The 25867-nt window shown below is 40.7% G+C and overlaps 1 protein-coding gene across 6 annotated transcripts in view; it reads left to right on the top strand.

Annotated features, from left to right (window-relative positions):
- The first annotated feature begins 7241 nt into the window (after positions 1-7241).
- CACNB2 (calcium voltage-gated channel auxiliary subunit beta 2) overlaps positions 7242-25867 on the top strand; it is a 398575-nt gene continuing 379949 nt past the window's right edge. For 3 of the 6 annotated variants that reach the window (XM_025396959.1, XM_025396961.1, XM_025396958.1), the window contains exons 1-2: positions 7242-7542; positions 17543-17635. In XM_025396959.1, the coding sequence (XP_025252744.1) occupies positions 7423-7542; positions 17543-17635 (213 nt within the window). In that variant the 5' untranslated portion in view covers positions 7242-7422. Of the gene's footprint in view, positions 7543-7878; positions 7931-17542; positions 17636-25867 lie in introns of those variants that run through there. The other 3 variants (XM_025396963.1, XM_025396966.1, XM_025396960.1) reach the window with 1 other exon arrangement.

The raw sequence follows: 25867 nt of genomic DNA, 5'->3' as shown, positions 1-25867 counted from the left end.
AAGGATATAGAAACATAGAAAAACACTCTAAGCAACATAATGTAATTTCCGTTTGTCTGACATTCCACCTGACAACCGTTTCAGCTAAAAACAGTTTTCATAACAAGGAAGCATGAGCAACTAGGAATATCAGCTGCAGATAGCTGACTACTTTGAATACGTAAATTCAAATGTGTTTCTTAATAAAGTGGGTTTCATTAGTGTTCATACCTATGACACGAACACACACATGGGTATGGGTGTGAGTATGGTATCTTCCGTAAGAAAAAATTAAGATGGCTTGATAAGAAAAGGCATGGGAGGTCAGAGACAATGCCCGTGAATGGAATATTCCTATGAAAAGATAGGTTGGATCCATAGGAGAGCAAAAGATATGAAAAGTTGTACATTTTTCATAATCAATGCCTACCCATCTTTCCACCTTCCTACTGTACTTTCAAACTGTACTGAATTCCCTCCCTTCCATCTTTGAATTTTCTTTTAGGCCAGAACATTTTTCCTTATCTTTAAAATTTCTCCCATAGTGGCCAGGCACGGTGGCTCAGGCCTGTAATCCCAGCACTTTGGGAGGCCGAGGCGGGTGGATCACGAGGTCAGGAGATCGAGACCATCCTGGCTAACACGGTGAGACCCCTTCTCTACTAAAAATACAAAAAATTATCTGAGCGTGGTGGCGGGCGCCTGTAGTCCCAGCTATTTGGGAGGCTGAGGCAGGAGAATGGCGTGAACCCGGGAGGCGGAGATTGCAGTGAGCTGAGACCATGCCACTGTACTCCAGCCTGGGCGACAGAGCGAGACCCCATCTCGGAAAAGAAAAAAAAAAAATTTCTCCCATAGTATTTTGCGCTCATATTCATCATACTTATCTGTATCCTCCCTGATCTGTGCTCTATATAATACAGGAGCCACTCCTTGTTCAGTAGTCTTGTCCCTATTGCCTGGGTCATAGCAGGCATAGACACATACAAGATGCCATAAATTAATAACATTTCTGCTATTCATAGCTATTTGTGAGATGAGCCCTACTTCTAGTAAGTACATTGCTGTAGTCATCACAGCATGCACGCAAAAGAACTGTGTAAATCTGTTTCTCCAACCGTCAACCCAGTGTTAACCTGAGTGGCAGGGTTCTTTGAGGTCTACCAGAGAGACGGCTGTGGTGCATGGAAAAGGAGTCTGAGAGTTGGGGTTTAAAAGACGTGTGGTTAAGTCCCGCCTCTGCCACCTTTAGCTATTCAGGTTTGGTTAAGTCAGTCCTTGCTAACTGTTCAAAGTCCACTCTCCTTTCTTCCTAAGGCATACAATTGGTCTGTGTTGCTCAGCCTGTCTTGCAGTTTTAGTCGGGTGACAGAGTTCTAGCCAATAAAATATAAGTGGAAGAGATGTGTAACACTTCCAAGTTTGGACAATAAAAACTTGCATGCACTACCATCTACCCTCACCTCAGGCACTAATGTTCTTTTTCCTCCTTGCAAGTAACCCCAGTGGGAATAACATGGTGACATTGGAAGTTGCATTGTGAAGATGGTAGCTAGTTACTCAAGCCTTGGTTCCTAAATGTCAGCATGATGCAGAGCTATTTCTTTTTTTCTTTTCTTTTCTTTTTTTTTTTTTTTTTTTGAGACGGAGTCTCGCTCTGCTCCCTCTGTTGCCCGGGCTGGAGTGCAGTGGTGCGATCTCGGCTCACTGCAACCTCCCGCTCCTGGGTTCACGCCATTTTCCTGCCTCAGCCTCCCGAGTAGCTACAGGCGCCCACCACCACGCCTGGCTAATTTTTTGTATTATTATTATTATTATTATTTTATTTTAGTGGAGATGGGATTTCACTGTGTTAGCCAGGATAGTCTCCATCTCCTGACCTTGTGATCTGCCCGCCTCGGCCTCCCAAAGTGGTGGGATTACAAGCGTGAGCCACCATGCCTGGCCAATGCAGAGCTATTTCTAATGGGGAACTCCTAGTCCAGCGTACATTTCTTTCAAATCCATTGAATATTCAGACTGTTTATTATAGCAGTTTGACTTGCCCTAATTAACATGGAGGAATAGTAATATCTACGTCACAGGCAAAGATAATGCGTTTAAGTTCTTAATAGGAAGCCTGGCACCTCATATGTAAGCAAAAGTATCAGTTGTTATAACAAGGTTTAGATGAGAAATAAATCAGATAGATCACAAATGAATGTGCTTTATAAACTAAAAAGTGCTATATACTATTGAATATTCCAGAGTGCTCTCCTGGGTAGTTTTAGGAACTCAAGGAATCCCATTTCTGTCAAATCTTTTCTCTGAAAGTGGAATTAAACTTTCTGCGAACACTTGCACATTGCAGTTTTAAACTTTTACCATCCATACAGATACATTCAATCCCGTTATAATGGATTTGCTTGCATCTTTATATGCTTTTAAGTAACAATCTGTAATTCAGGGCATTCACTTTACAGTGTAGGTTTACAAAAAGCAAACATGTAACTTCATGGAATGCATCATGCTAATTCAGGCCAGTGGCCGATACAGATATATATCCTTATGAAAATGCTGTTAATAGTGGTGGAAATCCAAGGCTTTTGGCAAGGTGAAAAATGATTTACTGAGTAAAATGAGAAATCATACATGTGTATCTGTCCTAAAAAGCTTGCTTTTTAAGGTGTTAAACGCAGTCACAAATCTGCAAGCAGGAGAGGAAGAATAAAGCCCTCATAATCACTGTTTTCTTCCACTTACAGAAAAAATAATCTTTTAAAATGTGTGGCTTCCTTAGCCAGTGTTTCTTACCAGCCCCTGTTCCTATTTCAGAGCATTAGTAGTTCTCAGAATATGGCTGTCCATTACAACAACTAATGAGCATGAGGAAGCTAACATACAGCTTGAAGAAATTAGTCATCTGCATTTGAATGCCTCGATGGCACATCCATTATTGCTGGAGTCTCTTGCATCTGCTTAACTTTTAACATTAAAAGAATTAGGCTTTACTCACCAAATTTTTGCTTTCGTTTGTGGCTTTTAAATATTGTGTAAGTCAAAGTATCTTAAAAAGATCAACCATGATCGAAGGCATCCATACATTTTCCAAGTCTTTTTATTCTGCTTATTCTGAGTTTGCTCCCTTTTGCAGGAGTAACATTTTGTTACTCTGTATTTGAGATCTTTTACAAGCCAGACAAGAGTCTGAATGAGTACATTGTATTGGATTAGTGTTCAATACATGCTAATTAAACTAGTCTGGGTTATAAAGGAAGAATTAGTATGACGTTCTCATGGCAGTCAGGATTAGGTAAATGTTGTCATTGTATGAGTTGTATGCTGTGTTTTAAGACGTAAGAAGTTGTTCAACATTCATTCATTCATTTAGACAACAAATGTTTTCACGTTCTAACTAAGTGCTAGACACCACGCTGGGTGGTGCTGGGGTACTAAGATGAAAAAGACGCCATCACTGCCCTCAAGGAACCCTGTCTAGTGGTAGGGAGAAACATAAAAAACAGGGAGTTCATATTATAAATTATATGAAATGAATATATTGTATTACATTTGAACATTTAATTCAAACTTGCCCTCTGGTTATAAGCATTATTAAAATTATTTTCAAGGTTTTGATTTTTCTGCGGTCTCTTTAAACATCTGATGAAAGATGAAATTCTACTTTCCAAATGGTCCTAATTGAAAGCGAATGCACAAATAAGCATGCTATAAGAAATTGGACAGATATCATGAGAAAACACTCAGTTTCACCAAGCCTGGTTTTTTGTTTTGTTTTGTTTTGTTTTTTAAATAATGTTCCTTCTTTTGTTTTCTCCCTCCTTCCTTCCTTCATTTATTAATTGACTTTTAAGTGCTAACTAGCAAGACTGTAAGCCCCATGGAGCTAGTGACCTGGTCTTTGTTGGCTGTGCTCATTGAGTGGCACAAAATAGAAGCTTGATTCATACTTTATTGAATGAATGTTGAAAGAACTCAGAGGGCAGCTTGCCAGATTCTGAATGTGTCCTAGAATATAAGTGCGGTTGGTTCCTGTCCACACAGAGTTTGGAGTCTGAAATGGATTTAATGTTATCCCTAAGAATTAAACTCATGCTCAAGAAGACTCCGGGGTTTGATTAAATGAGTAGGCCTAAAAGAGTGATATTATCAACAGATCATGGGGCGAAAGTAGACTATAAGTCAAAAACTTTCAATACAATTTCTTTTCCATTTTCACACACACATACACACAGGCATACGTATAAAAGCACGGGTGATTGTTGCTATTCAAAATATTCCCTATTTAGAAACTAATACAAACCAATACTTAAGTGCTTCTATTTAACGTTCAGCAAAATTTTAAAAATGGTATTTTAATTTTTTAAATTTTATTTTTCCATAAGTTATTGGGGTACAGGTGGTATTTGGTTACATGAGTAAGTTCTTTAGTGGAGATTTGTGAGAACCTGGTACACCCATCAACCTAGCAGTATACATTGCACCATATTTGTTGTCTTTTATCCCGTACCCCCTCCCACTCTTCCCCCCAAGTCTCCAAAGTCCATTGTATCATTCTTATGCCTTTGCATCCTCACAGCTTAGCTCCCACATGTCAGTGAGAACATATGATGTTTGGTTTTCTATTCCTGGGTTACTTCCCTTAGAATAATAGTCTCTAAAAAAAAAAAAAAAAGAATAGTCTCTAATCTCATCCAGGTGATTGCAAATGCTGTTAATTTATTTCTTTTCATAGTTGAGTAGTATCTCATCATCATATATATCAGAGTTTCTTTATCAGCTCATTGATTGATGAGCATTTGTGTTGGTTCCACGATTTTGCTACTATGAATTGTGCTGCTGTAAACACGCATGTGCAAATATCTTTTTTGAATAATGACTTCTTTTCCTCTGGGTAGATACCCAGTAGTGGAATTGCTAGATCAAATGGTAGTTCTACTTTTAGTCCTTTAAGGAATCTCTACACTGTTTTCCATAGTGGCTGTGCTAGTTTACATTCCCACCAGCAGTGCACAAGTGTTCCCTGACCACTGCATCCATGCCAACATCTCCTGTTGTTTGATTCTTTGATTATGATCACTCTCACAGGGGTAAGGCGGTATTACATTGTGGTTTTGAGTTGCATTTCCCTGATCATTTTTGATGTTGAGCCATTTTTCATATGTTTGTTGGCCATTTGTATATCTTCTTTTGAGAATTGTCTATTAGTGTCCATAGCCCATAAAAGCGGCATTTTTAATACCAAAGATTAGGAAAATCAATGACGCTTTATGCCTAAATCTTTAACTGTGTCAAGACCCATTCTTTAAGCCTGGCTCAAATCAGTGCTATGGTGGAGACAATAGGTTTAAAATGTCTATGCTTATCTTTGAGGAGAACAAATACTATATCTCATATAATTTAATATATCATAGTAAAATACAGAAGGCAGTTGAAGCCTATTACAGTAAATTTTTGCATGTATATTTCAATATACCAAACTTGCATTTTGTTGTTACAAAATAACATATTAATAGACGCCTGGAGCTGGACTGGCGCCGTGGCTCACGCCTGTAATCCCAGCACTTTGGGAGGCCGAGATGGGCGGATCATGAGGTCAGGAGTTTGAGATCAGCCTGGGCAACATGGCAAAACCCTGTCTCTACTAAAAAATACAAAAATTAGGCTGGATGCAGTGGCTCATGCCTGTAATCCCAGCATGTTGGGAGGCAGAGGCGGGCAGATCACCTGAGGTCAGGAGTTCGAGACCAGCCTGGGCAACATGGTGAAACTCCATTTCTACTAAAAATACAAAAAAATTAGCTGGGTGTGGTGGCGGGCACCTGTAATCCCAGCTACTCGGGAAGCTGAGGAGAATCGATTGAACCCAGGAGGCGAAGGTTGCAGTGAGGTAAGATCGTGCCACTGCACTCCAGCCTGGGTGACAAGAGCAAAATTCTGTCTCAAAAAAAAAAAAAAAAAAAAAAAAAACCTGGAAAACTCGTTACAGAGGTTTCCACGGTAGTAAAATTTGTTGAAATGAGATGCACTCAATCATGTAAAAATGTGCCTCCTTGGGACTATCTGAACGGAATGTTAAGTGAAACACCCTCACTGTAGTCACTACCCTGTTATCAAGAGTTCTGGATCTTAAGGAAGTGCTTGTTTTGTCAAAAATGTGACACTAAGAGTTTTCACCCCTATGGAAAAACTCCAATCCTGGCTGGGCGTGGTGGCCCACACCTGTAATCCCAGCACTTTGGGAGGCGGAGGCCAGTGGATTATTTGAGGTCAGGAGTTCAAGACCAGCGCGGGCAACATGGTGAAACCCCGTCTCTACTAAAAATACAAAAATTAGCTGGGCTTGGTGGCACGCGCCTGTAATCCCAGCTATTCGGGGGGCTGAGGCGAGAGAATCGCTTGAACCCAAGAGGTGGAGGTTGCAGTGAGCCGAGATCGCGCCATTGCACTCCAGCCTGGGCGACAGAGTGAGACTCCGTCTAAAACAACAACAAACTTCAATTCTGTTTGGAAAGTAGTGCTAATTTAATTTGGCAAAGATGAAGACAGGAGTCATAAAGGAAAACATTCCGTCTCAGATTGGGTAGATTCCCACCTAGTTGACCAGGCCAGTGGCAGGTTCAGGTGGGATCACCAGATGATCTTTATCAACGCCATTTCTTTTTCTGGATCCTTATTACTGACATCAGCAAGGCCTTTCAGCTGCCCAGGGGATGTTCTTTGCAGACATTTGCTCTCCCGGGCTGCCAGCAGCCTTTACAAATTTAAAACTTTAAGTGTAGGAACCCAGACTCTGTCGTCCTTCCCCTCCGAAGTTAAGAGATCTGCTTTTAGGGTTCCTGAGAGGAGGTGTGGGGCCATGGGGACAGGATCAAGGCCCCCACGGCGCCCGCCCCCCGCCCCCCGCCCGGGTCGAGCGCCAGGCCTGGCTTCTGCGGCTTCGCAAACTTTTCAGCCTGTGCGCCACCGCGACGCGCAGCAGCTGAACCGGAGCCCACGCGGCGCGCGCCTCCCGCGGGGAACTTTTCGGCTTGTCACTCTCGCTTTCCGACGCACCTCCCCCTGGCTCGCGCTCCCGGAGCTCCCTCCCCTCCTGGCGAGGACCTTTCCCGGCGCCCGCGGCTCCGATCCCCGCCGCGCTGCGCCCGCTCTGCCCGGCCCCGGCTGCCCCGCGGAGGGCGCCCCTCTCCCCAGCACCGCAGCTGCGCCCCCGCGTCCCGCCTCCCGCGCTGCTCGCTTCGCCCGATGCCCCGGCCCCGTCCCGCGCACTGAGCGCCTGGCAGCGCGGCGCAGAGTCCCGGGGCGCTGCGGGGCACTGCGCCGAGAACAGCCGGGCCTGAGCCCTGGGCGTCCCCCAGAGCCGATCGGAGCGCCGGGAGGCGGGGGCGAGGAGGAGGGGATCCGCCGCCGGGGCTGGCTGCTTCTCTCCGAGCCGACTTTTCGCCAATGGTCCAAAGCGACATGTCCAAGTCGCCTCCCACAGCGGCGGCGGCGGTGGCGCCGGAGATCCAGATGGAACTGCTGGAGAACGTGGCTCCCGCGGGGGCGCTCGGAGCCGCCGCACAGGTAGCGAGAGCGCGGCGCTTTCTCCTTCCTTTGTGAGCCGCCGGGCAGGGCACCGACCTCGGGCTCTCCCGGCACCTCCGCTCCAGGGATCTCTAGCCTCGCACCTCCCGGCTGCCTGGGTATCGTCAGCCACCTCCTCCCCTCGCTGCTTGCCCACTCTCTGCTCCTCTCCTGGCGCTGGGAACCCTGCCCCTTTGCGCCTTTTCCTGGCTCTGCCTCGGCTTCCATTTTTCTCTGCTTCCGAAAAGCCAGTGGGGAAGGGCGGGGGAGACCTGCCGGTCCTCCCAGACTTCTCCCGGGCTGCCCCAGCTGGCCCTCCTCGCCCTTTCCCGGGAGAGGCACATGGAGAGACATGAACCAGGCTAGTGGACTGGACCTGCTGAAGATCGTGAGTCCGGGTAGGCGGGAGGGGGCCCATCGCAGCGCTTTCTACGATGCCGACCCTCCTAGCCACGCTCGGAACCGGGATGGGCGTGGGTGTGAGGGTGATGGGGTGGAGGTGGGCAGGAGGGGAGCGAATGTGGGGGCGCCCTGCCGGATTTCCCCCCAGAGTTGCCCGGGCCACGCTGCGCACCTGGGGCTGACAGCTCTCCAGTCCCTCGGGCACTTGCCAAGGTTTGCCTGTCCCACCTCGTGCCTTTCCCGTAAGAAGCGAGCAAGCTGAGGACAAGAAAGTTTTTATTCTTCCGTCTCCCCTGAAATGTTAGCCATTTCAGGGATCTCCAGGATCCCCTTTCTCTCCGATAAGTATTCGCGGTTTCTGGAAAAAGTCAGCTTCGCTGCAGGTTGTTGTGAAATTGGAGATGTCAGTTGTAGGCGCTGGGCAATGACAAGGTGGCTTTTTTTTTACGTAAGGCTTCAGCAGCTACAGTTTGGGTTACAGACACCTCCAGGTCTCAGCAGTGAGGAGTCGCTCAACTTTTCTCCCAGCAGGGAAATGACTTCAGACTCCTAGCTGCGGGCTGGCTGTTAGCTGGCCAGTGATGTGAAGAGGTCATTGTTACATTTCAGGAAGCATTCTGGAGAAGTGTCTCTTTGCTTAACGGTATTGGCTTGTTGATTTCAAGCCTATATTTGCCAGATTTTAATTTGTGGTATTATATATATAGTGTGTGTATACACTTATATATTAATACATAGACACACATACACACACTAGAGAGAGCATGTTAGAGTATCATTTGCTGTAGTCGTGGGGGCAGGAGTGTGACAACCTAATAAAGGTGGCAAATGTTTTCTTGCTGTTGTTTCCATAGGTGGAACCTGAGTGCTCTAGATATTTTGATATTGTAATCATGGCAGTTCCAAGTGGCATAGTAGTCTAGCTTTATTGAACTTTCTTTTACCATTGGGAAATTAATGTGCTAACTTAAAACACATAATTCACTTTGATTCGAGAAGGGGAAGAATGTGGAAACCAAGGACTTGTGTAATCAGAAATCTATTTCTTTTGTAGTGGTAAAACAGCTAGATTTTAGTCCGCCCTGGGCTGTTTGCTTCACAAGCCGAGTGGGGACATGTAATGAACCAGCTACATTCCCATCTGGTCTCTGCCAGAGGATCTGAATTAACCAATAGAGTTTGCATTTGTTCTAGACTCCTGATTTTTATCTAGACGCTTGCCAGGTTAGATAGAATGAAAAATGTACCCGGAGACCTCGGTTATTCTAGGATGAAGGTCCTGAATACTATCAATATTCGAGTCCTCCATCAAAGGAAAGGACGTTTAGACCCTCATTTGCCTTTGATCTTCCTTGAGGGATATTTTAGAAAAGTTTTTATTCTTATGATAAAAATAGAGTTCCTAAATTCCTGGAGATCAAAGTCAGGGCTGGCATTCAGATAAGAGATACTAATTTACTTTGTGATTTATGTATAATGATTAAATGTAAGTCAACAAATTATTGTACAGCAGCAATGTGGAAATGATTCTGATGTGGAAAGACACAATTTCTGCCTTCAAAGAATTTATATTCCAGTAGCAGCAATTAGGATGTATGTATAGGGGCTGTAAGAGAAGTTCTGACTAGTATACGGCTTCAAAGGAATAAAGATAATAAACATGCCATTTGGAGGAATCTGTAAGGATTTCACTGATGAGGTGGCATTTGCAAAAAGATTCGAAGGATGGGTCAGATTACACCAGATATTTTCGAGACAGTTGGTAAGCAGTCGTACATAAAACAAAGCCCCAGAAGTAAGAAATATTACAGTATATATTTATCATTTCTAGTTTAAAAAGAGCATGGTAAGGTCAAGATTGGGCACAGTTAGGCATAAAACTGACAAAGCAATTTGAGACTACATCTTGGGGACTTGGAACCTTTAGTGTATTGAGCGACAGGGAACTGTGGAAGGAGTTCAAAACAGGACCCACTTAACAGCTCATTTGGGAATATTCACTTGCAAATGTTCTGTATGATAGTTTCAAATCTCAGGAGTCCAGAAGTGAAGTTACCAGGAGGCAGACAGATGTAACAGTTTGGGCCAGGGGTAATCAGGCCTAAGAGAAAAAGAGATGAAAAGATAATGGATATGACAGTTCTGTGTATCAAACATCTCAAAGTTCAATTCACAGGAATTAGCCAGTGATTGCATAGATAAAGGCAAGAGAACAGAGAGGGCAGAATGGATTTTACAAGCAAGTTTAAGAGATAGAAATATTCACCTGCATCAACATTCATCTCCTTGCTTTCTCTGCCTTCCAAAAATGAAAGCAATTTGACTTGAATTGCGTTCATCTCACATCCATTATTTGAGGGAACCGTTGCCTGTTTATTTTATATCTAATAAATCGTGGCATCATAGAGTTGTGTGAGGCTTGGCAAAGTCATCTCTTCCATATCTCTGTTTGGGCAGAACAGACCAGCGGTAAAAACTGCCTGAGTAAGGAGGCTGGCTCTAAAGCATCCTCCGTTTGTGTGGTACCGAGTAATTCTACTCAGAATTACTAGGCAGTTCTACCTAGAAATGGAGTTTCTACTTACAAATGGAACCTCTAAAGCAATCATTGGTTTTAGGAATCATTCTACTTCACCTCTGGATTATATTATTATATTTGTATGAAGAAAGCAGAAGACGTAGATTTGCAAACTCTGCCATTTTCCTTTTCTGTATCAATCAGTCTGCCTAGAGAGAGGGAGCATCCTGATACATTCCGGTCTATTTGCCCCAGTACATTGCCATAAACAAAATGATACATTTCTCAGAGCCCTGGTTTTTGTTTGTTTTGTTTTTGTTTTTGTTCTGTTTTGATTTTTGAGACAGAGTCTCATTCTGTCACCCAGGCTGGAGTGCAGTGGCACTATCTCAGCTCACTGCAAACTTCACCTCCTGGTTTCAAGCAATTTTCCTGCCTCAGCCTCCTGAGTAGCTAGGACTACAGGTGCCTGCCACCATGCCCAGCTAATTTTTTTGTATTTTTAGTAGAAATGGGGTTTCACCATGTTGGCTAGGTTTGTCTCAAACTCCTGAACTCGGGTGATCTGCCCACCTTGACCTCCCAAAGTGCTGGGATTACAGGTGTGAGCCACCATACCCGGCCCAAAATGGATCCATTTCTTTCATAAGAAATGAGTGGCAATCTAACTGCAAATTCTTGAAAGTTCCAATTTAAGAAAATTGCATTGCTTTTTAGGTAAACTGTTGAACAGTTTCAGTGTGAACTTGGACACAGTCTACCTCCAAAGTCCAGATTCTCATGGAGGACCCTTTCTCCAAGCTCCAAATCTGTGCTGTTCACTGTGGTAGCCACTAGCCACCTGTGGCTTTTGAGCCCTTGAAATGTGGCTAGTCTGAACTGATATGTGCTGTAAATGTGAAATTCACACCAGCTATTAAAGCCTTAAGATGAAATAAAGAATGTAACACATCTTCATTAGTAAATTTTAAATTGATGACAAGTTGCAATGATCATGTTTTGGATATGCTGGGTTAAATAAATGCATTGTTACAATTAATTTCACCTGTTACTGTTTACCTTTTTAATGTGGCTGCTGGAAAATTTCAATGATGTATTTGGCTCATATGATATTTCTATGGGGCAACATTAAACTGGTAATTCTCTGGGGAATTGAATAGCTCCTGCATGAAGGTTGGGTGAACGGGAAGCAGGTGACAGGGATTGATAGGTAACAGAAGAGGAAATGGAGGAGTAACAAGAACAGTATCTCAGCACTCTAGGCCTCAGGGAGATTGTCAGTGGCACCTCCAGTCACACCTGAAACTGAACAGACAGTAACCAGCGGGCCTGTTTGTTTTGCTCCTAGCAACAGGTCCCAGCTGGTCCCACCCCAGCCGAGTCTGCCAGATGCTTTTCAAGCATGTGATGGCAACATCCTGAATGGCTGTAGCAAGGAGCTTTATCAAAAAAGAGTAGCAGCTGTTTTCTAGTGGCTCTCGAACTAAATCAACACTGTTTTCCTGAAATAGTCTTAGGTTCCATGTTCAAATGAGTTTTCTGCAGTCTCCAAAGTGGGTGGCCATGGGTCCTGTGCTTTATATTTTGCTGAAATCTTCACTTCTAACCACACCATCACTTTTCTCTTGAATGTTTTTTTTTTTTCCTGATGTGGCATGGGAGAAATTTACAGACATGCCAATCAGAATTTCTGAGTATGTTTTATAATTTGAAATATATCTGAGTGATTTGAGGTTTTGTTGTTCTTACAGTCTCATGCTCTTTTTCTTTTCATCTCTCTTTTTATATGAAAACTCAGTTTACCTGTTGCTGTATTTAATTCCTTTGAATTATGTAGCCTTGGCCCGTTCAAGAGAAGCTAAACAAAATACGTTAACCCCATAGAGGATGGTGATACTCTGCAATTGTGTAGCTTGTCTCTATCCTACACATAGTATAGGTCAAAAACCACGTTACAAACTAATTGTAACAATGCATTATTTCACAACATAACAGAGAGAGAAAACTACTTATGACATCACTTAAAGGAACCGAGCCTGTCTTACTGATCTTTACAAGCCTGGCAGGAGGTAGATTGTGAAGAAGGCATGTGTTGTTCCTGGCTTTCTGCCCTCCCTGCCTGTGCTCCTCCTTACTGGGCAGATAGAGCTCTGCTTCCTGGCCTCCTTCTTCCCTCCTCCCTCCTCTACCTGCTAGACACCCACCCCCATCCCCAAGAACTCTATTTATGCAGGCTTCTTGTTCCTTTCTGCTTTTGTGTGAACTGAGCCATATAAAAGGCAACTCCTTTTTCTAGGAATGTCATTTAGCTACTTCTTGCCTAGTAAAGGATCTTACCCTTAGCTTATTCACACTAAGCTATTGGTAAATGAGGAGATTTGATACATGATTTCTCTATGGATAGTTTTGGCTTTGTTTTTGGTCATAAGATGAGGAAAGTCTAGAAATTCAAGGGGATAAACATCATTGAACATGAACTGAGAGAGACGGAGACTAGTTTTTTAAATTTAATTTAATTTAATTTAATTTTTTGAGACAGTGTCTCACTCGGTAGCCCAGGCTAGAGTGCAGTGGTGCAATGTTGGCTTACTGCAACCTCCATCTTCCATGTTGAAGCATTTGTCCTGCTTCAGCCTCCTGAGTAGCTGGGACTACAGGCACATGTCACTACGGCCAGCTAATTTTTTGTTTGTTTTTGTTTTTGAGACAGGGTCTCGCTCTGTCACTCAGGCTGGAGTGCAGTGGTGCTATCTTGGCTCACTGCAACCTCCACCTCCTGGGTTCAGGCGATTCTCCTGCCTCATCCTCCTGAGTAGCTGGTATTACAGGCACCAGTCACCACATCTGGCTAATTTTTTTGTATTTTTAGTAGAGATAGGGTTTCAACATGTTGGTCGCTCTAGTCTTGAACTCCTGACCTCAAATGATCTGTTCACGTCTGCCTCCCAAAGTGCTGGGATGACAGGCGTGAGCCACCGCGCCCAGCCTAATTTTTGTATTTTTTAGTAGAAACGGTTTCGCCATGTTGGCCAGGGTAGTGTCAAACTCCTGACCTCAGGTGATCCGCCCACATTGCTCTCTCAAAGTGCTGGGATTACAAGCATGAGCCACCATGCCTGGCCTAATTTTAAGTGTCAGTATTATGCTCACGGGAAGTAATCTGTAGGCAGGAGAGCTGTCACAATAACTATCAAAGCACAGAAGCCATATCATTCTTCAGGTTGTCCCCAGGGGCTGCCAACATTGTGTGCATGGCTAAAATCTCCAGTTAACTGACAACTTCTATAATTAATTACTCCTGTCTCCTTCAATCATACAGAAATTAGATTTTCATTACTTGTGAAAAGGTCAACATTTATTTGCTGATTTTTAAGACTGGAGTCCACTCTTAAGTTATTTAGTGTCAAGAAAGATAGATATTCATTCACACTAAGCTGACATTAACATCATGATGGATTTTGAATGTCTTTTTAATAAGTCATTAATATATTTTTGGAAATGTCTTAAGAATTTTTTTCCCTAGTTTCTGAAATCTTAGCCTGATGTTTTGAAACAAATAAAGTAATATAAATATAAGAGTTTTTTTTTCTTTTTAGTATAGTGACATAATTTGTTTTTATTACGCTTCATGTAGCTAATAGCAATTAGTGGAAATTAGTCACTTTTGGGACTCTTTCAAGAAGGACATAGAGTCCTGCACGTCTCAGGGAGAATCTATAGGTAACACCTTGTACTATAGCCAAATTCCTTTTCTTGTCTCCCCTTTTCTTTGTACAACCTGGGCCACACTAATGATGAACAGTTTCAGATATTGGGTGTTCATATATTTAATGTTGGCAAAAAATATTTAGAAAAACCATTGTTCACAAAAGTGGCTGCACTTGAAACAATTACACACATTTATATATATATATATATTTTCAAATTTAGTCAGCTAAATATTTGAACACTTAATCTTACCTGTCTTTTCCATCTGGGAGAGGTTTGGCCTTCCCATTTTTTTCCCCCTTAATTCCTTCAGAAGTAGTCGTCTAGTCCTTTTTTTCAAGGATTTCAAGTAACTGAAAACCGAATCTTTCGAGCAAGATGGACTTAATTTTAAATACGCATTAGATTAAAAGAAATTTAATTTCGTAATGGCAGGATGAATTCTCATTAACATATTTAAAGGTATATGAAAATGGGCTATTAGCTTTCCAAAGATGCTTTAAATGGGTTTTTTTTTGTTTTTTGATCCTGTTATTATAAAAAAAATATAACTGGTCAGTAAGTAGTCACTCTACAGTTTAATAAAAAAAAAAGAGAAACTTTAGAAGAGAAATTACTGTGGAAATTAGTAAAATCACAGAATAGAGATATAATTAAGCATATATATTTATTTTGTCTTTTAATAATTATGATATATGATAGAGAGTTGATCTAACACTCTTAAGGCATGAGCAAATGAATACTTTAAATAAATCATCACTTACACATTTAAGTAATGGAAGAACAATTTTTTTTCTCAAAACTATCACCAGCATGCATACAGTTCAGTGTGCCATAGTTGTTTAGTGTGTAAACTGTCTTAGTACAGTTGAAAACTGTAATAATTTCATTACATATCCTTTGCATAGGTAGCTAAGTATGCCTGAAATAGCATTTATGAACAGGATTCCCAGGGGCCTGGAAAAATTAATGTGAGTTTTTAAATGTGTCCAACTTTTTGCAGAGAACGACCACCTCCTCTGTGACTGAATGTCTTTAACTTTGTGTGGCTCTCACAGTGCCTGATGTACAACTGTGAGCAACCACAAAATACCTTACACATCCAAGAAGCTGAATAATGAAACATATTTATCACTAAAATGCTAAAATTAAAGGACAATAGAATTGTGAAGATATTCTTTTCTGTTCATTTAAAAATGGTACTGGAGGCTGGGCATGGTAACCCACTCCTGTAGTCCCACCACTTTGGGAGGCTGAGGCGGGAGGATTGCTTAAAGTCATGAGTTCAAGACCAGCCTGGGCAACACAATGAGACCCTGTCCCTGTCTCTACAAAAAACAAAAAAATTAGCCAAGCATGGCAATGTGTGCCTGTAGTTCCAGTTACTTAGGAGGCTGAGGTGGGAGGATTGCTTGAGCCCAGGGGGTGTGGGGGTAGTCAAGGCTGCAGTGAGCCATGATCATGTCACTGCACTCCAGCCTGGGTGGCAGCACAAGACATTGTCCGCCCAAAAAAAGGAAAAGATTATATTTTGTCTTTGTGCTCAAAGATAATTTATGTTCCTCATGAGGGTAAATGGTGAATTTAACACGGATTGTCCCTACACCCCCAAAGAAGCATGTTAGGCCTTAAAAATACTTTCAAGGTAATAAGTACTTTTGCACATGGGTTAATATATATTTAAAAGAAAATTTTAAAGAGATTTTCATACTTTGTTTTACCTTTCTTAGGCCTTAGAAAAATGCATCCATCCAAAACTTTACATAATAATTGGAAAAGAAAAAAAGTGGTTAAAAGAATGTTATTTTTCAACAGTTTACTGAATAGTGTTTACATAAGTAAAAAGAATAAGCTGTTAACTGAGGAGAACCTTGTATATTACATTACGAAAGCCCAGCGTAGCTTTCTTGCCGTTTATGAAGTTGAGAGTTAATTAAATGTCATGGAAACACATTTGTATTATATAAATCCCTTAGATACTCTGAAGAGAACAAACATCTATAAGAAAATTTTTTGCTTTAAGATTATACCACCCTCTCAATGATTGCAAATTCATCTAAATTACTCATAACGCAAATGTTTGTAATAGATTTCAGCTTGCCTAAGTGCTACATACACTATGACAGATATTTTAATGAAAACCATATGAATAGAGGAAGCATGACCAAATAGCATTTTCAAAACCTGAATGTGATGATTTTAAAAATAAATGGTGTAAATTTCTGATCATCTAATGAAGTCTCTATGAGCCTAATAATTCTCAACGTGTTATATACACTTTTGTCCAGTTCATTTCCACGTCTTCCAACCCCTGCATAGGTATCACTTTTTGTGTATTAGTTTGAGTCCTTACCATGTGTTAGATCTTAGGCTAAATGCTATAAATACATTATTTCATTTCATACTTAATCCTATGAGGTATTATTTCATCTAATACTTAACCCCATTTTAAAGATGAAAAGATTGAAAAAATTAAGAAACTTGGTCAAGATTTGCTATGGCCAGGATTCTAACCTGTGTGCTGCATTTAACTCTAAACTCAATGTTAAGCTATTGTTCGTTTATATTTTAATGTTTAATATTTGCACTTACTGTATTTGTGCTTAGAATTAAACATAGATTGATGTGTAATTTATTCTTAGGGTTCTGAATGTAAACTATAAATGTAATAGGAAAAGCAAGTTCATTTTTAGATGTTTGTGCTTGGCCCAATCCTATTATTGAAACAAACCATCTTACCTTTAACTTCTTGTTTTAAATGTTTATTTTTAAATGCTTTATCATTACAGGCTTTTGCCTCTTGCCTGCTAACATATTTAGAACAGATAACATCCATTGTTTTAATTCACTAGTTATTCAGTGCTTTGCCAAGAAAACTCTCCTCCCCGGCCAGGCACGACGGCTCATGCCTGTAATCCTAACGCTTTGGCAGGCCAAGGTGGGCAGATCACCTGAGGTCGGGAGTTCGAGACCACCTTGACCAACATGGAGAAACCCCGTCTCTACTGAAAATACAAAATTAGCCAGACATGGTGGCACATGCCTGTAATCCCAACTATGCAGGAGGTGAGGCAGGAGAATCACTTGAACCTGGGAGGCAGAGATTGCAGTGAGCTGAGATGGTGCCCTTGCACTCCAGCCTGGGCAACAAGAGTGAAACTCTGTCTCAAAAAAGAACAGAAAAGAAAACTGTCCTCCCTACATCATCACTGATTGGAAATAGATTTGTGGAATCCCACCAATATTAACTTTCTAATGATGCTTACATGATGGCAATGTATTACTTGTTTTCGGTCTTAGATGTTTTCTACAACTAGGCCTACATTCCTGTTAAAGGGTCTTATAATAATCTAATTTTTTTTTTTTTTGTAGTCATATGGAAAAGGAGCCAGAAGGAAAAACAGATTTAAAGGATCTGATGGAAGCACATCATCTGACACTACCTCAAATAGTTTTGTTCGCCAGGTAAGACAGTTTTAAGTTCATGGTTTTGAAACGTATCTTAAAATGACTTTAGATTTTTAAAGGCGGTTTTTCACTCTTTTCCTTAAGATTTATGTAGTATGATTGTACTTACTTTTAATTGAAGTGAAAACTGTGCTGTTTAATGTCATAATTAAAATATTTTAATTTTAAGTGAGACTAAGTAATAATTACACTCTTTCCTGGCAAGTTGAGGAAAGACAAGTGTAGAATTCATTACAGAGGATTTCTTTGAAACAGAGTGAGAGAACTCCAGCAGAAATGATTATGGATTTGGGGGGAATTTTTTTTAGTGGGACAGAGAGCTGGTGGTGCACCTGTATCTCCATCTATGAGATGCTGGGGTTCTTCTAGTTGAGTTTTTTTCTCACTTTGAGCTTGAATTGAAAACTAGAAAATCGTTCTTGGTCTTGAAATGGTTGAGGCTACTGAGGTTAAATAGAACATGCAGTATCACTGAGACATAATTTAGACCATTTCTGCCTTTGGAGACATAGCCTTCATCTCATTTAACGTGTAGTATATTCCTGCCAAGCAGCCTGGAACGGTCCCCTAAACAGACAGTGCCAGGCTCCCTAACATATAAACACACTTATATATGGTAACAGAAAGGAATTCCGTTACCAGAGGAAGGGCACAGAGGCAGCTGGACCTCTGAGGGTTGTGGTTGCGTGTTGAGAATGAAGTCTCATCAGGAACGAGCGAGCTTGTTTCTTCCTCTAACCCCTCTTCATGGAGTGGAAAGTAGGGGGGGAGCATGCTGCAGAGAATCCACTGTTGTGGCTCACGGACGGCCAGTGTCTGACCAGTGCTCTCTTCATCTCTTGTCAATGACAGCTCACTCCCCAGAACAGTGGTTGTCAACTGGAAAAGCTGCCCTGTGTCATTTGGATGCCACTTTCCCCAATGCTGCTTGAGTCCGTCATCATGGCTATCCCTGCCCCCTGTTTGTGTGGCAGGAGGGTCTCCTATAAATCCTTGATGACCTTTTGGGTTTTGTTTTTGTTGGGGACTGTTACATTTCACCAGCTGTCTACCCTTATTGGCTCCTTGTGGCACTCCCCAGGTGTCTCCCTCATGTTTCCTTCCCACAGTTAGCCGCAGTGGAACTTGAACTTGTCCACCTGCAGCATTGGTGGGGATTTTGATCGTGGCTGGTTGCTGCTGCTTTGCACTGTCCTTAGACAAAGGATGATCTGTCCCCAGCCATCAGTCCCCACTTGCAACGTTTGAGTATGCCAGTGGTACATCCAAGTAACTTGGCAACTGGAAAAAAATGGATCCTGGCCCGTACCAATTGAGAATTGTTGTGGTTGCAGGAAGTGAGAAAAAGAGTTAAGAAGGGGCAAAGCAAAGCTTTTTTGGTTAGAAACATGTAGAAAGAAAATAGAAGATGAAGCCAAGTGAGGCCCAGCCCTAGAGCTATGTTCTAATGGTGTCAGCAGGAGCTGGGAAGGCTCTCAGAAGAGCGGAAGGTGTGTGCGTTGGCCTGATGTTATAGTGGGCAGAATCCAGGCATCATGGTCCTGCTGATGAAGGGAGGGCCTTGGGACATAGTGACCTGGGTGAGTCACTTAAAGGAAAGTTACCCAATGCCTTTTCCATTTCAAGTGTGCGTATTTATTCTGCCTCTGAGACAAGGAGATTGAACCTGGAGAGCTAGAGTTAGAATCTACAACTCTGAGTCATCATGTGGGACCTGAAACAGAAAAAAAAAAAAAAGAAAAGAAAAACTAGCTCCTTAGTGTGCATAGTAGCTGCAGCAGAGCAACAAACAATGCCAGGCCGCTTGTTGAAATTGTATGGAAACAAAACTGATATGTTTCAAGTAAGCAAGACATAATGAATAGAAACGAATAGTGTAGAACCCATTATTACTCATTTAATCCCTGTAGAAATGCCACATAAAGGCAATCGCTGGACTCCATTTTCAAGTTATATTTTTGACTGTGAATTCCTTTTTCATAGAGTTTTGAGAACTCAATTCACATGGCGAGGAGAGATTACCATAGTGTGTATAACTAAACTGGAATTTGTTTTTCTTCACAGTAATTTTCTTTTGTGTTCTTAGTAATGTATGTAGCTTAAAACACCATTATAAGTGATAACAAGAGTTTTTAAATGATTTAATGTAAATTTAGATATATATTGCCAAAACATACATGAGCATGTAAGAAGGCAAAAGGAAATTTATCCCAAAGGGTAAATATACAGTTCTGTTTCTTAGAATATCAATAGGATGAGGTGTTTGCTATGGCATGGATTTTGGGGTAATGATTACACAGGCATATCATTGAAAACCCTTAAATGCTGGTTTGCATCTGTCACAAAAGGAAAACTAGTGTCTTTGGCAAGAGTTCTGAGTTAAAAATTGTATTTCTCCTTTGGTAATTTAATCTCTATTCTGTTAAAACAGCGTTCCTATTTTGCTGCCATTTGAAAATAAGTAAAAGCTACCATAAGATAGCCAGATATTTAATAGAAATGGTTTCCTGGAGTGTTTGCAGGAATGCATGGCAGATAGTAACAATGGGCACATTAGATGATGATGATTATTATTTATTTAGTTTGGAGACCAAGTCTCACTCTGTTACCCAGGCTGGAGTACAGTGGCGTGATCTTGGCTCACTGCAACCTCTGCCTCCCGGGTTCAAGTGATTCTCCTGCCTCAGCCTTGCGAATAGCTGGTATTACAGGCACAAGCTACGCCCAGCTGATTTTTGTATTTTTAGTAGAGATGGAGTTTCACCATGATGGCTAGGCTGGTCTCGAACTCCTGACCTCAGGTGATTCACCCACCTCAGTGTGCCAAAGTGCTGGGATTACAGGTGTGAGCCACCATGCCTGGCAGCACATTGGATTATTAAATAATTGGAAAAAATACCCTTTACATGTTGTTTTTTCATATAAGTGTGTATTTTTTAAACAAGTGACTTCCATCGACACATACTGCTTACTTGTCTGTAGCTAGGGAACATATATAATTGGTATTACAAAGGTATTTGCCCAATAGAAATGGATTTTTAAAAAAAATATCTTGCAGTTAGAGTCTACTATTGCCCTTTAATTAAAAATAATTCCTATATAATTTTAGAAACCTTATAATTTTATTGTTATAAACAGTATATTATTTGTAAGAAATTTAAAAAGTAAAATATTCAGAAACACTAGGTATACTTTTAGGTAGTCTTTATAATACTAAGATTTAAAAGTTTTAGATAATGTGAAAATTTGACATAAAGGAAACGAATTAAGAACTTAAAAAAAAAACAACTTGGAGAATATCAGAGAGTTCATTATGGAATAAATTGTCCTCCTATCCAACTCTCAAATTCATCTTTAGAAGCCCAAACACCCAGTGTGACTATATTTGGAGATAAGGCCTCTGGGAGTGGGACTCTAATTCAATGGGACTATTATCCCTTTTTTTTTTTTTTTTTGAGATGGAGTCTCGCTCTGTTGCCCAGGCTGGAGTGCAGTGGCATGATCTTGGTTCACTACAACCTCCACCTCCTGGGTTCAAGCAATTCTCTTGCCTTAGCCTCCCCAGTAGCTGGGATTACAGGTGTGCACCACTATGTCTGGCTAATTTTTGTGTTTTTAGTAGAGACAGGATTTTGCCATGTTGGCCAGGCTGGTCTCATACTCCTGACCTCAAGTGATCCGCCTGGCTCAGCCTCCCAAAGTGCTGGGATTACACACATGAGCCACCGCACCTGGCTCTTATCCTTTTAAGAAGACAAAAAGAGAACGAGGATGCATGCACACAGAGAAAAGGTCATGTGAGGACACAGTGAGGAGGCAGCAGTCCGCAAGCTAAGGAGAGAGGCCTCACCAAAAACCAACTCCGCTGCACCTTGACCTTGGGCTTTTAGTCTCCAAAACTGCAAGACAATTAATTCTTAATGTTGAAACCACCCTGTAGTAATCTGTTATGGCAGCTTGAGCAGACCAATAGAGATTAATATATAACTAGGCTTGAAAATGGGCCTTTTAAAATCAACCTTCTTATTGATCATGTAACATATATGCCAAAAAGTACACAAATCATGTATTGAGTCTGGTGAGTTGTCATAAGGTCAACCCCCGTGGAGCCACCACCCAGGTAAAGAAATAAGCATTCAGCCCCACCTGTCCCCTTTTGGACCTCTCTCAATCATATTCCCTCTTTCCTCACTAAAGATAATCACCATCCTTACTTCCAATACCGTACATTTGTTTGACCTGTGTTTGCAGTTTTATATAAATGGAATCATTGTGTATCTGAATTCTTTCACTGAATATTATGGCTGTTATATTTATCTATGTTGGACATTTTAATAATTTGTGGATTGTCTTTGGTTGATTTTGGCTTGTTGGTGTGATTTTACAGCATTCCATGGTGTAGAAAGACATTTGATTTATGTGCTCTCTGTTGGTAGACATTGGGCTGTTTCCAGCTGAGGGAACTGAGACTGATGTTCCTATGCACGTTCTTATGTGCCCCTTTGCTACACATATGTATGCGTTTTTGTTCAGTGAATAGAGTGGATGCTAGGTAATATGGCATGCCTGTGTTCAACTAAAGTAAACACCATGAAACAGTTTTCCAAGGTGGTTGTACCAATTTGCACTCCTACAAGCAGTGGGTGACGGTTTCGGTTGTCTTACATCTTTGCTAAAACATAGTAGTGTCAATGTTTTTCATTACAGTCGGTTTTATAACAGTGCAGTGGTAGCTCATTGTGGTATTAATACCCATTTTTCTGATCTCTAACCCACAATTTAACTGTGGCTAGACCTAAGGAACAGCTAGAGAACAGAGAGAGAGAATGAGAGAGAGAGAGAGAGAACATATCATATATACACATATACATATATATGTCATATATATGTCAATATGTCATATACATACCGTATATATCACATTATATACATGAAAGGTTTTATGAGAGCATTTTATCACCCTGTAGTCAATTTCTCATTAGTCATATTCTGTAGCAATTTGATTAAAATTATAAATATTTATTGGAATATGGTGAAACATATTGGAATATATTGTAACATCAGCAGAAAAAGGCTACACAGTAAAAGGGTAAAAGGCATTTACCAGTGGTTTTATCTTTCCAAACTTTTAGTTGTACAGTTAGCTAATGAAAATTTACCTTTAAGAAGAAAATTTACCTTAAGAATTGTCTTAAGGAAAGTTTTCTTCTGGGTATGTTTCTGTGTTAGACTCTAAAGCAGAACAGCAGCTACCTTGAAACAATTTTTGCAGTTATATAGATGAAGTTTCCATTTTGTTAATAAATCAGTTCACCGTTAGTTAGTCAACTAATTAGTCTTCTGGCCCTTGACATTATCAACTTATCTGAAGTCAGTGATATTTTACAAGAGGAATTGGGGAAATGGCATACCTCAAGAAGTTAGTTCATTTTCCCCTGGACATTGGCTCCATGTTACCCTTTGGGGAAAGGGTTGAGTCTTGACCCAGTAGTACAGGAAGGGGTCTGTCCATAGGGGTCATTGATTGTGCAGATGTTAGTGGGATTTCCCATGAACTGTGGAAGATGAGGTTGCTGTTGGTTCTATTCCATATAAACTTGTTGTAAAGTGATAAACCAGTTCATCTTATACAGTATATCAAATATTTCAAAGACAGAATCTGTTCTTCCTTGCAGTTTCCTAAAACATTAATTAGAACAAAAGTTAACTGTGGGCTGGGCGTGGTGGCTCATGCCTGTAATACCAGCACTTTGAGAGGCCAAAGCAGGAGGATCACCTGAGGTCAGGAGTTTGAGACCAGCCTGACCAACATGGAGAAACCCTGTCTCTACTAAAACAAAACAAAACAAAACAAAAATTAGCTAGGCATGGCAGTGCATGCCTATAATCCCAGCTACTTGGGAGGCTAGGGCAGGAGAATTGCTTGAACCCAGGAGGCAGAGGCCGCGGTGAGCCAAGATTGTGCCATTGCACTCCTGCCTGGGCAAGAAAAGCGAAGCTTCATCTCAAAAAAAAAAAAAAAAAGTTAACTGTGGCTTATCTGATTGCTTTTTAAATGTCATTCTTTTAGGTTGCAGACAAAAATGTTACCTAGATGCAATACATACTTTATATACTGAATGCAAAATTTCTCTGTCTTTTATGTAAGTTATGACGTTATAAGGTTTATTTAAACAGTTTTCTTCAAGAAGCTGGTTAGGGGTAAGCGCCTGGACTCGAAAGCCAGGCTACATGAGTCTGAATTCTGGCTTTGCTATTTATTAGTTGGCCTTTGGACAAGTAACTGAATCTTTCTGTACAGCAGCCTTTTCCTCTGGAAAATAACGCTTACCTCAAAAGTTAGTTGTAAGGATTACATGAGTTATGACTTGTAATTTGTTTAGAACCATACCTAATATGCATTATTTAAGAGTTTATTACTATTACTTATAAATATTACTACCTGTTTGTAACATTAGTTAAAACCCGAATAAGAAATAGACTATGGCAGAGGGAAAAAATAGTATTCATTAAATGCTTACTATAAGTTCTGTCTCCCTGTTTTACAGATGAAGAAACGGAGGCGCAGAGGTAAAATGACTTTTCCACAGTCCCTTACATGTAAGGTTGGAGTCAAAATCTGAATCTAAGTGGTTGACTCCAGATTCTTGTCCTTATTGGTTATGCTATACTTCCTTGTAGCTGAAGGAAACGTATAAATGATAATAACCATTTCATTCTTTCATCTAAGGAAAACATGAAGAAAAATTCCTACGACAAATACGTACAAAGATAAAAGTTAGTCTTCTACTTTTAACTTCCTTCTGTACCGGAAAGTGAGAATGTCTTCAGCATTGTAAATGTTCACTAGGCATCATGATTTTTTTTTAGATCAGCATAATTCCCTTCCCTCATGAAAACTTCCTCAGACTCCTAGTTTGTGATACTGTTTGGCATCCTACACCACTCTTGCTGGTCATGAAAAGTGGAACTGGAATTGGAGGAGCATTTACTTTTTTCCTTTCTCCCGCAAGTCATAGGAACATAACTTTTTGGAATTCTGAAAGTCCTTTATTTAAAAGAAAAGTAAACAGAAATGAAATCAAGTATGAATCACCTGTTTTGAGGTTTGGCTGAGGCCGATGTGGGCCCATGAATCACCCCTGCTGTGAATCTGGGTAAAGTTCGGCATATTTATGGCACCTAGTTTTACAGTAACCCCTTTAGAAACTGTGTTGCAATTCACAGGGGCTTTTGCTTTGTAAGTTGTCATAATTTTAATTTATTAAGGAGAACCAGGTGTTAAACATGACTTTTAAGCACTGTTATTAGAACGAATGAATATTATTTTCAAATCGTTTATGTGCTATAAGATATTTAATACATAAAAGTATAGTTATCTTGGACTTGTTATTAAGATTATTGTAGCTATCGAGGTTGTCTTTGATTCCAGTATAAACTCTTTGGCTATGTGTTGAGAACAGATACATGAATGAAGAAATTTCATTTATCATCCTCATAAGCCTGGAAAAGCTATAATTCTTAATCTTTTGTATTTAGTACTCTGCAAAAATTTATAGCCTATTAGATGAATTAGTTTTTCCTATAACTTCTTTTCTCCTAACTTCATCAAAAGAAGGAAAAAAAAATCCCTAAGCTTAGTTGTCTTAGAAGTTTATTTTAGAACCAAAATCGAAGCAGATAAATTAACTTACTGAAAGAAAAATAGGTGGAGAAGAGTAACAAGTCCTGCTTGGCATGGATGGGTAGAATATTTGTGCTGTTCTTTTCAAGAGATTGTGCAAGAATTGCTAAGTGTATAAATTCTTTGATGCTGCCAAGGTCAGGGAAAAATATGTACATCTGCAAATAAGTACTGGTCATCAAAGTTAAAGCAGCTTTGATGAGGGGGGAGGTAGAGGAGGCAGTGTTAGTAACTACAACTGCTTATTTAGTGCAGTTCTGGTCTCTCTCTCATTCTCTCTGTTCCTCCCTCCCTCCCTGTTTTCTCTTCTTTTTCTTTTTTGAAAATGTCTTCATTTTCTTAAAGACATGTGTTCTCCTTGGCTACATTTACGTACCTGGCAGCATTCCAAAGTTGAACACCAAATGCTGAGAGGATGACTGCCAACTTTGCTTTATTTTTATGATTCCGCAGCATGGCCATTTTCATTGAAAGTACATTGTCATCTGAGCTTTCTACTCCATGCTTCTGCCGTGTATAGCATGGACTCACAAACTGTTTACACT

Source organism: Theropithecus gelada, chromosome 9 (assembly GCF_003255815.1).
Source record: "Theropithecus gelada isolate Dixy chromosome 9, Tgel_1.0, whole genome shotgun sequence".
NCBI classification, from domain to species: Eukaryota; Metazoa; Chordata; class Mammalia; order Primates; family Cercopithecidae; genus Theropithecus; species Theropithecus gelada.
Note: the sequence above shows the minus strand (reverse complement) of the source record. Positions and strands in the feature narration are given on the sequence as shown.